The sequence below is a fragment of the Sylvia atricapilla genome, chromosome 13, assembly GCF_009819655.1.
Source record: "Sylvia atricapilla isolate bSylAtr1 chromosome 13, bSylAtr1.pri, whole genome shotgun sequence".
NCBI lineage: Eukaryota > Metazoa > Chordata > Aves > Passeriformes > Sylviidae > Sylvia > Sylvia atricapilla.
In genome coordinates this window covers 306,321-316,837 of record NC_089152.1, presented here as the reverse complement: position 1 = coordinate 316,837, position 10,517 = coordinate 306,321, and the positions used below count along the sequence as shown (strand labels likewise).

General features: G+C 62.6%; 2 protein-coding genes across 3 annotated transcripts; both read right to left on the bottom strand.

Moving 5' to 3' along the window:
• Positions 1 to 120: 120 nt before the first annotated feature.
• On the bottom strand, positions 121 to 1,237 carry LOC136366814 (uncharacterized). The gene is made up of 3 exons (XM_066328056.1): positions 1,148 to 1,237; positions 604 to 1,013; positions 121 to 400 (listed from the first exon to the last, which is right to left on the bottom strand). Exons 1-3 carry the CDS (start codon positions 1,235 to 1,237, stop codon positions 181 to 183), a joined length of 720 nt encoding a protein of 239 aa, XP_066184153.1. The 3' UTR covers positions 121 to 180.
• A 1,583-nt stretch (positions 1,238 to 2,820) lies between these two features.
• Positions 2,821 to 10,170, bottom strand: MAN2A2 (mannosidase alpha class 2A member 2). Of its 2 annotated transcripts, XM_066328114.1 has the most exons (23): positions 9,938 to 10,170; positions 9,508 to 9,756; positions 9,251 to 9,401; positions 8,987 to 9,158; positions 8,634 to 8,761; positions 8,338 to 8,511; positions 7,858 to 8,044; positions 7,599 to 7,776; positions 7,261 to 7,463; positions 6,820 to 7,002; positions 6,512 to 6,626; positions 6,325 to 6,392; positions 5,994 to 6,159; positions 5,503 to 5,739; positions 5,284 to 5,406; positions 5,078 to 5,192; positions 4,855 to 4,988; positions 4,606 to 4,747; positions 4,286 to 4,419; positions 3,934 to 4,011; positions 3,459 to 3,653; positions 3,261 to 3,371; positions 2,821 to 3,103 (listed from the first exon to the last, which is right to left on the bottom strand). In XM_066328114.1, the coding sequence occupies exons 1-23, from the start codon at positions 10,067 to 10,069 to the stop codon at positions 2,951 to 2,953; spliced, it is 3,528 nt and encodes a 1,175-aa protein (XP_066184211.1). In that variant the 5' UTR covers positions 10,070 to 10,170; the 3' UTR covers positions 2,821 to 2,950. The 2 variants fall into 2 exon arrangements, with proteins under 2 accessions (XP_066184211.1, XP_066184210.1); XM_066328113.1 differs by lacking the exon at positions 3,934 to 4,011 and having other exon boundaries at positions 9,938 to 10,165.
• Between the last annotated feature and the right edge of the window lie 347 nt (positions 10,171 to 10,517).

Below are 10,517 nucleotides of genomic sequence, written 5' to 3'. Positions count from 1 at the left end.
CCCGTACTAGCCCCCTGTATTGCACCCTAGGGTGCGAGTGTTTCTCCCATACACCCCCCCCCCCCCCCCCCCGCTGCACCCCGGGATGAGTGTCACCCCCCCGCCCCCCCCATGTCCCACGGCACCCCGGGGTGCAAGTCCCCCCCGTGTACACCCCCTTGCCCTGCCCGTGGCCGCCACTCAGCAGCCCTGGCTGGGCCGTGTCAGTCTGGGGGCACCGTGGGAAGGCCGGGTGCCAGCCCGGTGCCCCCCCGGGGGTCCACGGGGCACGCGACAGGCACAGGGCAGCAGGTGGCGGAGGTGGCACCGTCGGGTCCGGTAGAAGTGGCAGAGGTCGATGGCCATAAGCAGGAGGACAAGAAGCCCATAGAGCCCCACGAAAGGCAGGGCCAGCGGGTTCCTGCGGGGTGGGGCACTTCAGGAGGGCGCAGCCGCGACCCTCCCATGGCGCAACGGTACTGGGGAGGGCCACCAGGGCCCACTGTGGGCTCCAAAGGACACCACAGCCCGTGTCCCAGCAACCACGAGAAGCCCCTGGGGATGTGCCAGGAGCCCCAAGGGCTCCCCATCCTCAGCGGCATAGGCGGGTGCAGCCCTGCTCACCGGAGCAGACCAGGGCTTGCCAGGCTGGAGAGGTTCACTCCAGTGAGGTCTTCCAGGGCCAGCTGAGAGCAGCAGGACTTGAGACCATCCAGGCTGGGCTGGCAACAGTAGCGGTGGCCGGGGGGGTCCGTCAGCCGCGGGCAGTAGAAGCCAGGGTGGGAGCGGCCATCGGGGCCCACGTAGCCCTCGCAGAGGTGCAGGTTCTGCACCAAGACTGCAGCAGGGAGCAGGGGATTGGAGAGGGCCGGGAACAAGTCCCCACTGCCGGGACCACAGAAACTGCGCAGTGCCTGTAGGACAGGCTGCCGCCTCCAGCGAGATTGTCTCTGCCGTGATACAGCAGAGCAGAGCCCTGCCGGTCCCAGCAGGGCTGGGCTGGGCTGAGGGCTCACCAGTCCCAGGGAGCCTGGCTAACGTGGCACAGGAGGCCCCGGCTCAGCTCTCAGAGTGGGCTACACCCCACGAGGCACCAGCGGTTGAGCAGAGCTCCCGCCGGCACTGCCTTCTGGGGGCCACGGCCCTTTTTATGACCTCCAGTGCTCACCAAGGCCTCGGCAAGGGCAAATATGGGCAAAGGGCCGTGGTGGTGGCAGAGAGAGGGGGAAAGCCTCCAGGACATCAGGTCGGCCCCCATGCCCCATGCTGAACCCCCTCCCTATTCCCCACACGGACAGCACTTAGACCCCACAGATGTGCTGCAGTGGGAGTAACCCCAGCACCGCCACACCTGAGCCACCATCTCCAGTATGGACCACCCCCTCGCACTGCAAATCACTGACTCCCAGCACAGACACCCCCAACCTCCAGTCGGGGAGCAACCCTCAAGGGACAAGGCCCTATCAGGGATGGGTTCAGGGAACGGGGGGGCAGGAATGGGGCTGTACCTGTCCCAAGGATGCTGGGGAACAGAGCTGTGATAAGGAGCAGCTGGAGCAGGTGCCCATCCAGCATCTTCCCGGCTAGCCCTGGGCAGAGGCAGTTCTGGCTCCAGTGGAGGCAGAAACCACAGCCCCTCCTGCTCCCGCCTCCATCGCAGCCTCCACCAAGAGCCGCTCAGAGCCATTAGAGCCTCCTGCACTCGCTCTGTCCACAGGGATCGGGGTGGGGGCGGGAGCATCAGTAATGAGCTTCTGGGGCCAGGAGTAGGATGGCAGGCTACTTTCCCAGCTGGATGTAAGGCACCAGCTGCCGCATCCAGGGACCCAGGTAACAGTTGGGCACCTGGGCCAATCCTGGGAGTCCCTGAAAGGGCAGTGGACCAAGCCAGGGCCCAGGGCAAGCACTGCCAGGTGCTGAGCTTCCAGAGGCCAAGCCCATGGGATGTAGATGTGCTGGGGGTTCTGTGGACTCACAGAATCATTCAGGTTGGAAAAGACCTCTAAGCTCATCCAGTCCAACCCAACCAAGCCAGAGCTGAGGCAGTTTCCCACCTCACCCAATGGCCTCCCTGCTGGCACCCGTTGGCAGTAAGTAGACCCAGGGGGCCAGGAAGCACGGCATGTCACACAGCAACCAGGAGGATGCTCTTGTTACATGGTGTAAACAGCTGGGACTCAGCCACTGCAGCTCCAGCAGAGTAGACTGCCAGGCTCATGCTGCAAAGGGGCTAAAGGCTCTGGATTTGGGGGAGGTGTTCCCACGCTTCACCCAGGCATTGCTGCCCACCTAAAGAACTGACTCCCGTCCCACTGGTTCCTGTCCAGCACCAGGCACTGCCTGCCCTCAAGGACAGCTGGCCCTGGCCATGCCACCAGCCTCTCACAGGTGCCTGGGGCTCCTGGTCAGATCTTCAAGCTGGCCTCTGCCTACCTTGGAGTGCTGCCCTGTCCCCCCACAGTGCACCATTCCCACTCCCGAGTGAGAGCCACAAACCACACATAAACCAGGGCCCTTGGAAACAGCCTTGTGTTTCCTATGAGCTCCAGAAGAGCTCAGTCCCAAGTCCACAGCACGTCCTCAGGCAGCTGCCCAACACCACTGGTGCTCCTGGCCTCCCCTCGCTGCCCCACATGGGCCCCTGCCCCAGCCATCAGGGTGGCCACACTCCTGGGCAGCCTATCTGTGACAGGGCAGCAGTGTCTGTCCCCCCAGCAGCAGAGCTCAGCCTGCTGCCCAGCCACGCTTGGCCCATCTGGCACCGTGTCCAGTAGTGTCTGGTCCAGCCCTGCTACAGCAGTTCATTCCAAAATCTATCTGAGAACGTGGAACTAATAAATTAGAAAGTGACAGCAGCAGCCTCTGCCAGTCTGGCCCCTCGTGCCCGCCACAATACTGCTGGCCCAGCTCCACTGCTGCACTGGTGCTGCTCCTGTGCTGTCCAGCCACTCCATTCCTCTCTTGTTCAACTCTATCCCAGGCGGATGCGGAATGTGGCGATTTCCATGGAGTCCAGATGGATGTTGGTGCTGTTGGAGGCTGTGCCCAGCGGGTACATCAGCGTCAGTGAGGTGGGCTGCAGAGAGCCCAGCTCCAGCCCTCGGAACAGGCCTCCCACAGCCAGCTGGGGAGAGAGGAGGAAGAAATGGGGAGGTCCAGGTGAGGATGTGATGCCTGGGCCAGCACTATGCCCAGGACAGCCTGACACATTCCATGACTGCCACGCTGAGGTCCCAGCCCAGCTCTGACCCAGTGGAGGTGTGGGAGCAGCCTGGCCCTACCTTGCCCTGGCTGGTGGTGCAGTTGAAGCCCAGGTTCTTGGCCTCCAGGCTGCAGTCAAAGCCTTTGCGGTGCAAGATCAGCGCTGCCTCAGCTGATGGTAGCGAGTCATCCTGCAGGGAGCTGGAGCATGAGGCACAGCTCTGGGGACAGCAGGGGCAACACCCCCACCAGTCCTACCCCCTTGGATCGTAGCTCACCTCTGCCTGCAGCATCCGCAGGTTGAGGATGTGTATGTCACAAGGAAGGGTGGTGGCAAGAGGCATAAAGGAGCGCAGGGCTGGCAGGGTTGGATTCTCCAGCGCCACTGGCATGACCAAGGCCTCAGCATTCAGGTGCATGGAGGTGATGTGGCTCAGCAGGGAGGGGAAGCTGATGGGACGCTCATCCTGCACCTGCCAAGCAGCACATGGGTCAAGTGTGGGCCCAGGAAGCCAGGCAGAGCCTGGGCAAGGCCCACAGAACCCCCACTCCAGCAGTGCCTCCAGACTGGGCACCTCCCGACACTGCACACAGAGCTACCCTTGCCCAGGCAGGTTCCCTCTCCCCAGCAACCAAACAGGACCCTAGCTAGCTGATGGTCAGGCTACAGACCTGCTACAAGCCTGGCTAGACTAGTGGCTAGCAGCTAGTGCACAAGACAGGGAGAGACAGCAGGGCCAGGCTGGCCATTACCTCAGGGCTGCCAGTCCTGGTGCCAGGGAAGCTCAAGGCTTTAAACATGGAGACCAGTTTGGAAAAGAAGCCGGAGCTCTGAATGGGTGGCACAGCACACGCAGAGGGCAGCAAGGGGATGGGACAAGAACACTGTGATTATGATGATAACGTGGCTCCACAGGGACAGACCCCACTGCACGTCCTGTTCTCCCCATGCCCCCTGCTCCAGGCCCATCCCTGCCCAGTGCCAGCACAATGGGATAAGAGAGGACACTGCATCCCATCACGTGGCTTTCTGCAAATGCCTCCACCCTGCTCCATCCCAAGGCAGGGCTGGGCTCTCCCGTCCTGCTGCCTTCACAGCCAGCACCTTGTTGGCAGTGCTGCGGCGCTCCAGAAGGAGCCGGAACCGGTTGCAGGTAAGCTTGTTGTCCTTCAGCCCCTGGCCCAGGCCCCGGTTGTCATCCTGCATGAGGCGCCGGTCCAGGATCACCTCCAGCTGGCCTGTGGAGAGTGAGACCCTGCAGCCCAGGCTTTTCCAGGTGACAGCCACACCCCACATCACAGAGCCCCCAGAGACAGCAGGACCAGGGCACCCTGCCCAGCCTGCAGGACCCTTCTCCCCTGCTTGCCTTGGGGAGGACAGCCCTAGCTCCACAGCAGGTCCCCAAGGCACAGACCCCAGCTCACCGCTGTGGAGGCTGGAGACCCCCAGAGCCTGGGCTGTGAGCAGTGTCAGGCGGCTCTGCATGTCCTGGATGTAGGCCATGGCAGGCATTGGGTAGAAGTTGGCCTGCAATGGCAGCTTCCGCTGGTACCTGCGGGGCTGGATCTGCCAAGGGACAGAGATCAGTGGCCAGAGGTGGCTCTCACAGGGCCTGGTGCCAGAGCACTGTCCCCCTGTGGGCAGCTGCTGTCCCTCTCCAGCCTGCTGCATACCTGGAAACCATTGAGGTCCGTGAAGAAGGTGTCGTCACTCTCAATGTCAGTGCTGAAGCGCAGGGCCAGCTCCTTGTTGATGTGGTCACGGATGTCGACCAGGCAGGACACATCCAGGGACAGGCCCTCCACCCCTGTGGATAGGCAGTGAGAGGCTGAGCCCCACGGGCAGCATTGCCCAGTTCCCTGGGCCAGTGACACCTGGCCAGCCTCAAGATCTCACCTGGCACGTTGTACAGCCGCACCACGGTCTGGACATGCTGGTAGTAGCTGGAAACCTCGGAGAAGAGGGGTCCCTCCATCACCCGCACCACTGGGGGGTCCTTGGGAGCATAGGGCTGGGGGAAGGGATAGCTGTGCTGAGGCTGCTGCCTGAGGACAGTCCTGCGGGCACAGCTGTTAGCTGGCTTCCAGGGCTGGACCCTGTACCTTGGCCTCGCCATCAGGCAGGAAGAGATAGGCCCCACTTTTGTCCTTGGAGGTCCTGGTGCCGTAGACGAGAAATTCGCTGCTCACCCTGTGCCCCTGCTCCTCCCCAGCTTGGCGCAGGCTCTGTGGGTGTGCGCCGGCACAGCCGTAAGCGCATGAAGCAGCAGGATGTACCCCTGCCCTCCTCCACCCCACTCTCTGTCAGAGCCCTGCCCTCACCTGCAGCAGGCCCGTGCGCCCCAAGAAGCAGGCCTGCAGGTGCTGGTTCTCCAGGCAGAAGTCATCAGCAGCAGCCGGGAAGATGTTCAGGGGCACAGCCTTGGGCTTACGCACTGGCAAGTCCCGGCCATGTAGGTACAGGCGCGTGGAGGATCTTGGTGTGGCGTGATCATCCAAGGACTTGTGCAGCTGCAGCACACGCAGCCCCAGTGCGGGCAGGCGGGCCAGGACAGACACCTGCAGGCAGCGTGGGGACCTGAGCCAGCTCCCCGTGTCTGGGGAAAGGCTGGGGGTCAGTGGGGCAAAGACCCTGCTCAGCACGGTGGGGGCCTCTGCTGAGGAGGGACATGCATGGAGACCTGGGGGGTTGACAGCAGCGGGAGCTTGTGTTGTGGGGCAGGGATAGAGCAGGGCTGCTGGTGTGCCCTGATAGTGGCATAGTGGGATGGGAGGCTGGCACACATGGGCTGTGGGCGTGGGGCACCCCATACCTGGTAGACATCAGGCATGGCATCAGTGGCAGAGTTCCACACTGCACTGAGCTGGGAGGGCAGAGGCTGCCCCTCCTCGGAGAGCACACGCACATGTGGGGAGTCCACAAGCACCGGCACCACGCTTAGGCGCTCCTGCTCCAGTGGGTTGAACACCACCAGGAACCTGTGGGGATTAACACAGGGATGGCATCCCAGCCTCACAGAATCTCAGATGTCCTATGCCCCACACTACCTACGGATCCACTGCACCCACCCACAGCTTCACGTGTACTCCCTCACTGCCTACCCACAGTCTCATAAGTCCCCAGAGCAAGGCAGGAGGCCCTACCGAGGTGAGGCATCAAGTTTGATCACTGTCCTCTGTGGGAGAGAGTCCTGGCTGGAGCGTGTCTCATCCTGGGAAGGAGTAGTAAAGAGCTGGGGCCCTTTTCTTGGCCTCTGCAGCACAGAGTTGCTCCCGGGGGAATGGGGATAACATGCCAGAGTGCAGGAATCCAGGGGCTGGTGCTGCTCACCATGCCAAGGAACGGTGCAGCCGGGTCGTGGCGGTATGTGTCCTTGTCGCTCAGCACAAGGTAGTGTGCAGCATTGATGATGACATGCTTGAGGTTGGTGAGGGAGTGGAGCAGCCTGGACAGAAAGAGAGTGAGCTACCAGGGACTATCCCCCCATCTGCCCCAGGACTGCCTCGACACCATCCACATCTCCCCATGAGCAGGAGGACCTCCCCACAGCACCCCCATACCTAGCCATTCTCCCAGCCCTGTGCCCACCAGCCCCACTCTGAGACAGGCTCTGAGGGCGCCCCGGACCCCACACGCACCGGACTCCGTAGTCCACAGCCACGGCCTCCTTGGCGGTGCCAGCGATGGCATCGTGGTGCTGGAAGAGGCCCAGGTTGCGGCGAGCGTTGGTCAGCAGGGCGTAGTCAGAGAGCGGGTACCTGCCATCAGCACTGGCACGGCGGGCGTGGGCGAGTGCCAGGCTATACAGGATCTCTGCTCCCCTGCGCAGAGTCACTGAGAGTCACTGAGGGTCCCAGCCCTGGTGATACAATACTGGGGGGGCTGGCCTGGGAGGGGGGTGGCAAAGGCACGCACTGCCCTGAGACTGGGTGAGGGTTTGGCACTGTGTGCACCAGTCCAGTGTGCTGGCAGCTGGCGCAGACCCAGGGCTCTCAAGATCCCGGATACTGCCCGGCCACCCCTCACCCATGCCCCCCATACACCTCCTGTGCCCCGTGGACCAGCCCACTGCCCCTCACCGGAGGTGGGCCTCCAGCACCCGGTCCAGGCTCTTGTAGAACGGCCGTGAAGTGAAGTATCCTGTCCAGTAGTGATCCTCCCGGTCCGCATACGAGAAGAAATCCCCAGTCAAAACTGGGAACCCGGGTGGCCTCATCCCAGGCACAATGCCCACTTTCTTGTACAGGGCATCAAAGTAGTCAGAGAGCGTGCCAAATTGTGCCTGCAAGACAGCACATGCAGCCCTGAGCCAGGGCTCCTGCACTGGGGGCTCTTACCACCCCTCACAGGACTGTGCACCCCTCCAACTGTGCTCTGCCATGGCTTTCTGCTGCCCCACAGAGTTCTCCACACATACCTGGACATGGAGTTCGGGCCGGGAGTTGAGGAAGTCAAAGATGCGCTGGTAATTGAGGAACTGGGCGTCCCACTCCTGTGGCTTGTCATAGCGGAAGTCATCTCCCAGGGGCACCAGCAGCACTTTGCTGCGGTACAGCTTGGACTTCTTGCGGTACTGGTCCAGCAGCAGCTGGGCTCTGTGTGGGGGCCAGGGCATGAGGCTGGCTGGCCCCTGATGGCCCACAAAGCTGGGAGTTGTGTGCCCCTGCTGCACTCACCGCTCTGCCACGTTTGCATCAGTGATGGCGCGGGGAGGTACCTTCCAGGGGCAGTTGATCCGGCCTCCAGGCAAGCGTTTGAAGTCAAACTGGCAGCAGATCTTGGGGTCTGGGCCACAGGTGTGGGGAACATCGTAGCTGTAGAAGGGCATCATGTGGCAGAAGATGTCGGTGCTGGTGTCCGGATCTGTGGGACCAAGGACAGATGAGCACCAGCTCACCTTTGCCTGTCCCTGAGCAGGTGGGCCCAAAGACAGCGGTCTGACAGAACAGACCTCAGAGCTCAGAGGGCACAGCAGCCTCCCCCAGTGTTACTGGACATGGGGGCAGCTGGAAAGTCACCCTGAGGCTGTCCCACAGGACAGAGACATCGCCTCCCAGTGCTTGGCTCATCTGCACAGAAAAGTGGCTGGTAGCCATTCTCTGCTGCCACCTGCCCCACAGGGCCCCCTCTGCAGTCCCCTCCCAGCAACCCCTCACCCCACGTCTGTCTCCACATGAACTCCAGGTTCTGGGTGGCAGCAAAGTGCTTCTTGATGGCGTAGTGCACACGCTGGATGAGCATGCCCGTCAGGTTGGAGCGCTTCAGCAGATAGGGCATGGTGGAGCTGTACCCAAAGGGGTCTACGGCCCAGCCTGACCGTGGTGTCACACCTGGGGGCACAGAGACCTGTCATGCTGGGTTGGCAGCACCCCCTGTGAGGAGGGTCCTGTCAGGACCTGGAGGCCTGCAGTGCATTAGGCAGGCCTCCAGCCAGCATCTGCCCAGCTCTCACCGATGTTCTTCTCCAGCCACTGGTGCCCCTCAATCAGCTGGTCAATCATGGCGAAGTAGTGGGAATTAGCCTCATCAGCCATCACCCAGCCACCTGTCACCATCTCCAGCTGCCCATTACCCACCAGCCTGTGAGGGGGACACCCAAGATGTGACCAGAGCCCTGCAGAGCCACATATCCATTGCAGAGTCCCCCTGCCCTGAGCTACCTACAGTTTACCTGCAGCCCCCACAGCCACCACTGCTATTCCCCCCTTGTCATGCTGTCCCCATGCAGAGTCTTCCCTCACACACCCTATGTTCTCAGCCTCCCTGAGAGCTAGGTGGTCAGTGGGGCCAGGTGAGCAGCCCTACCTGCGCACAGCAGCCCGCTTCTGGGCACTGATGTTGTCCCACCACTTGGAAAAGAAGGAGATCTCGGACCAGATGAAGCGCCGGCGTGGGTCCTCCTGCAACTTCAGCACCATACTGTTGAGGATGTGCTGCGTCTGGTCGTAGTAGTACTTGTCGAAAGTCTTGATCCAGCCTGGCAGCACGGGTGGGAGTCACTGTGGGAGTCCCAGGCTTCCCTGCCAGCAGTGCAGGGTAGCAAGGGCTGGGCCAACCCCTGCTTCTCACCTGGGTCATTGTGGGAGTGAGGCACCACAAACACCTGCAGGGGCTCTGTGTCCCACTCATTGGGCTCATAGGTGATGTCAAAGCCCTGCTTCCAGACACCACCATCCTGGTTGTCAAACGGCAGCAGGGAATACACAGCCAGCATCTGTAGGTAGGAGACAGGGCTGAGAGACCCCTGAAAGAGTAGAGCCAGGACACCATGGATGCCCAGGTATAGATTCCTCACGGTAGCCGAGCCACCAGTCCCTCACCTGAAGGTCCGGACTCTGTCCTTTTCCCCCTAGAGCAAACTGGCAGTCTTGCGGGGACACGGAGAGGAAACTTGGGCGACTCTCAGGGGGGAGCACCCAGGAGCTATTCAGGGGGTGTTGGGGCAATGCTGGCTGCCCCTCCGCATGGGCTGTCAGCTCCAGCACCGAGTCCTTAATGTGGCTGATGATCTCATGGTTCTCCTCCAGCAGCTGCTCCAGCTGTTCGATCCGGTTCTGTAGCACTGAGATCTGACTCTGGGGGCACAAAGGCCACAGCAAGGGGTGGGAGGTCACCCACAGCTATGAGGAGCCAGTCTTGGCCCTGGCACCTTAATGCCCAGAGGGCAGGGCCGGCTCCCCTTGAATTTCCCTCGCTGAAATTTTCTCTTTGCCCTCCCAGGACCCCTCTCATTCACCCCAGATCCTCCAAACTCACCCTGGGGAAGTTGCCCCCACTCTGGTGTCGTGTGGGGTCATGCTGTACACGGTCCAGCATCAAGTAGAGGGAGAAGACGGCCACGCAGAAGATGGCAGCTCCACACACTGTCACCTGCTTCTTCAGCTTCATCCCGAAGGGTTGCAGAGACTCACCAGCGCCGGGACTGGGGGCGGGAACCAGGTCAGACGGCGCAGCCCCTCACCGCGGCCTCCTGCCTCCTCCTCCAAGAGCCCTCACGGCGTCCTACTTGCCTTAATCCGATGCTGGATATTTATATCTGCTGATGGGGCCGGGGCCTGGGCCGGAGAGGCCGCGCGGCCCCGCAGAGCTGGGCAGCGCCCGAGGCCGCCGCGCTGAGGCCCCGCGCTGCCGGGCCGCGGCCGGGCCGGGCCGGGCCGGGGAGCGCCAGGAGAGGCCGGGCCAGCCCGACGGTGACTCCGCCGCCAGCCCGCTCCTGCTCCGGGCGGCTCGGCACGGCCCAGGTCCGCACTTCGCCCGCCGGGATGGGCCAGGCCAGGCCCCGCCCGCGCTCCGCCCGCCGGGCCCGGCCTGAGGAGGCGGCGCCGGGACCGCGCGC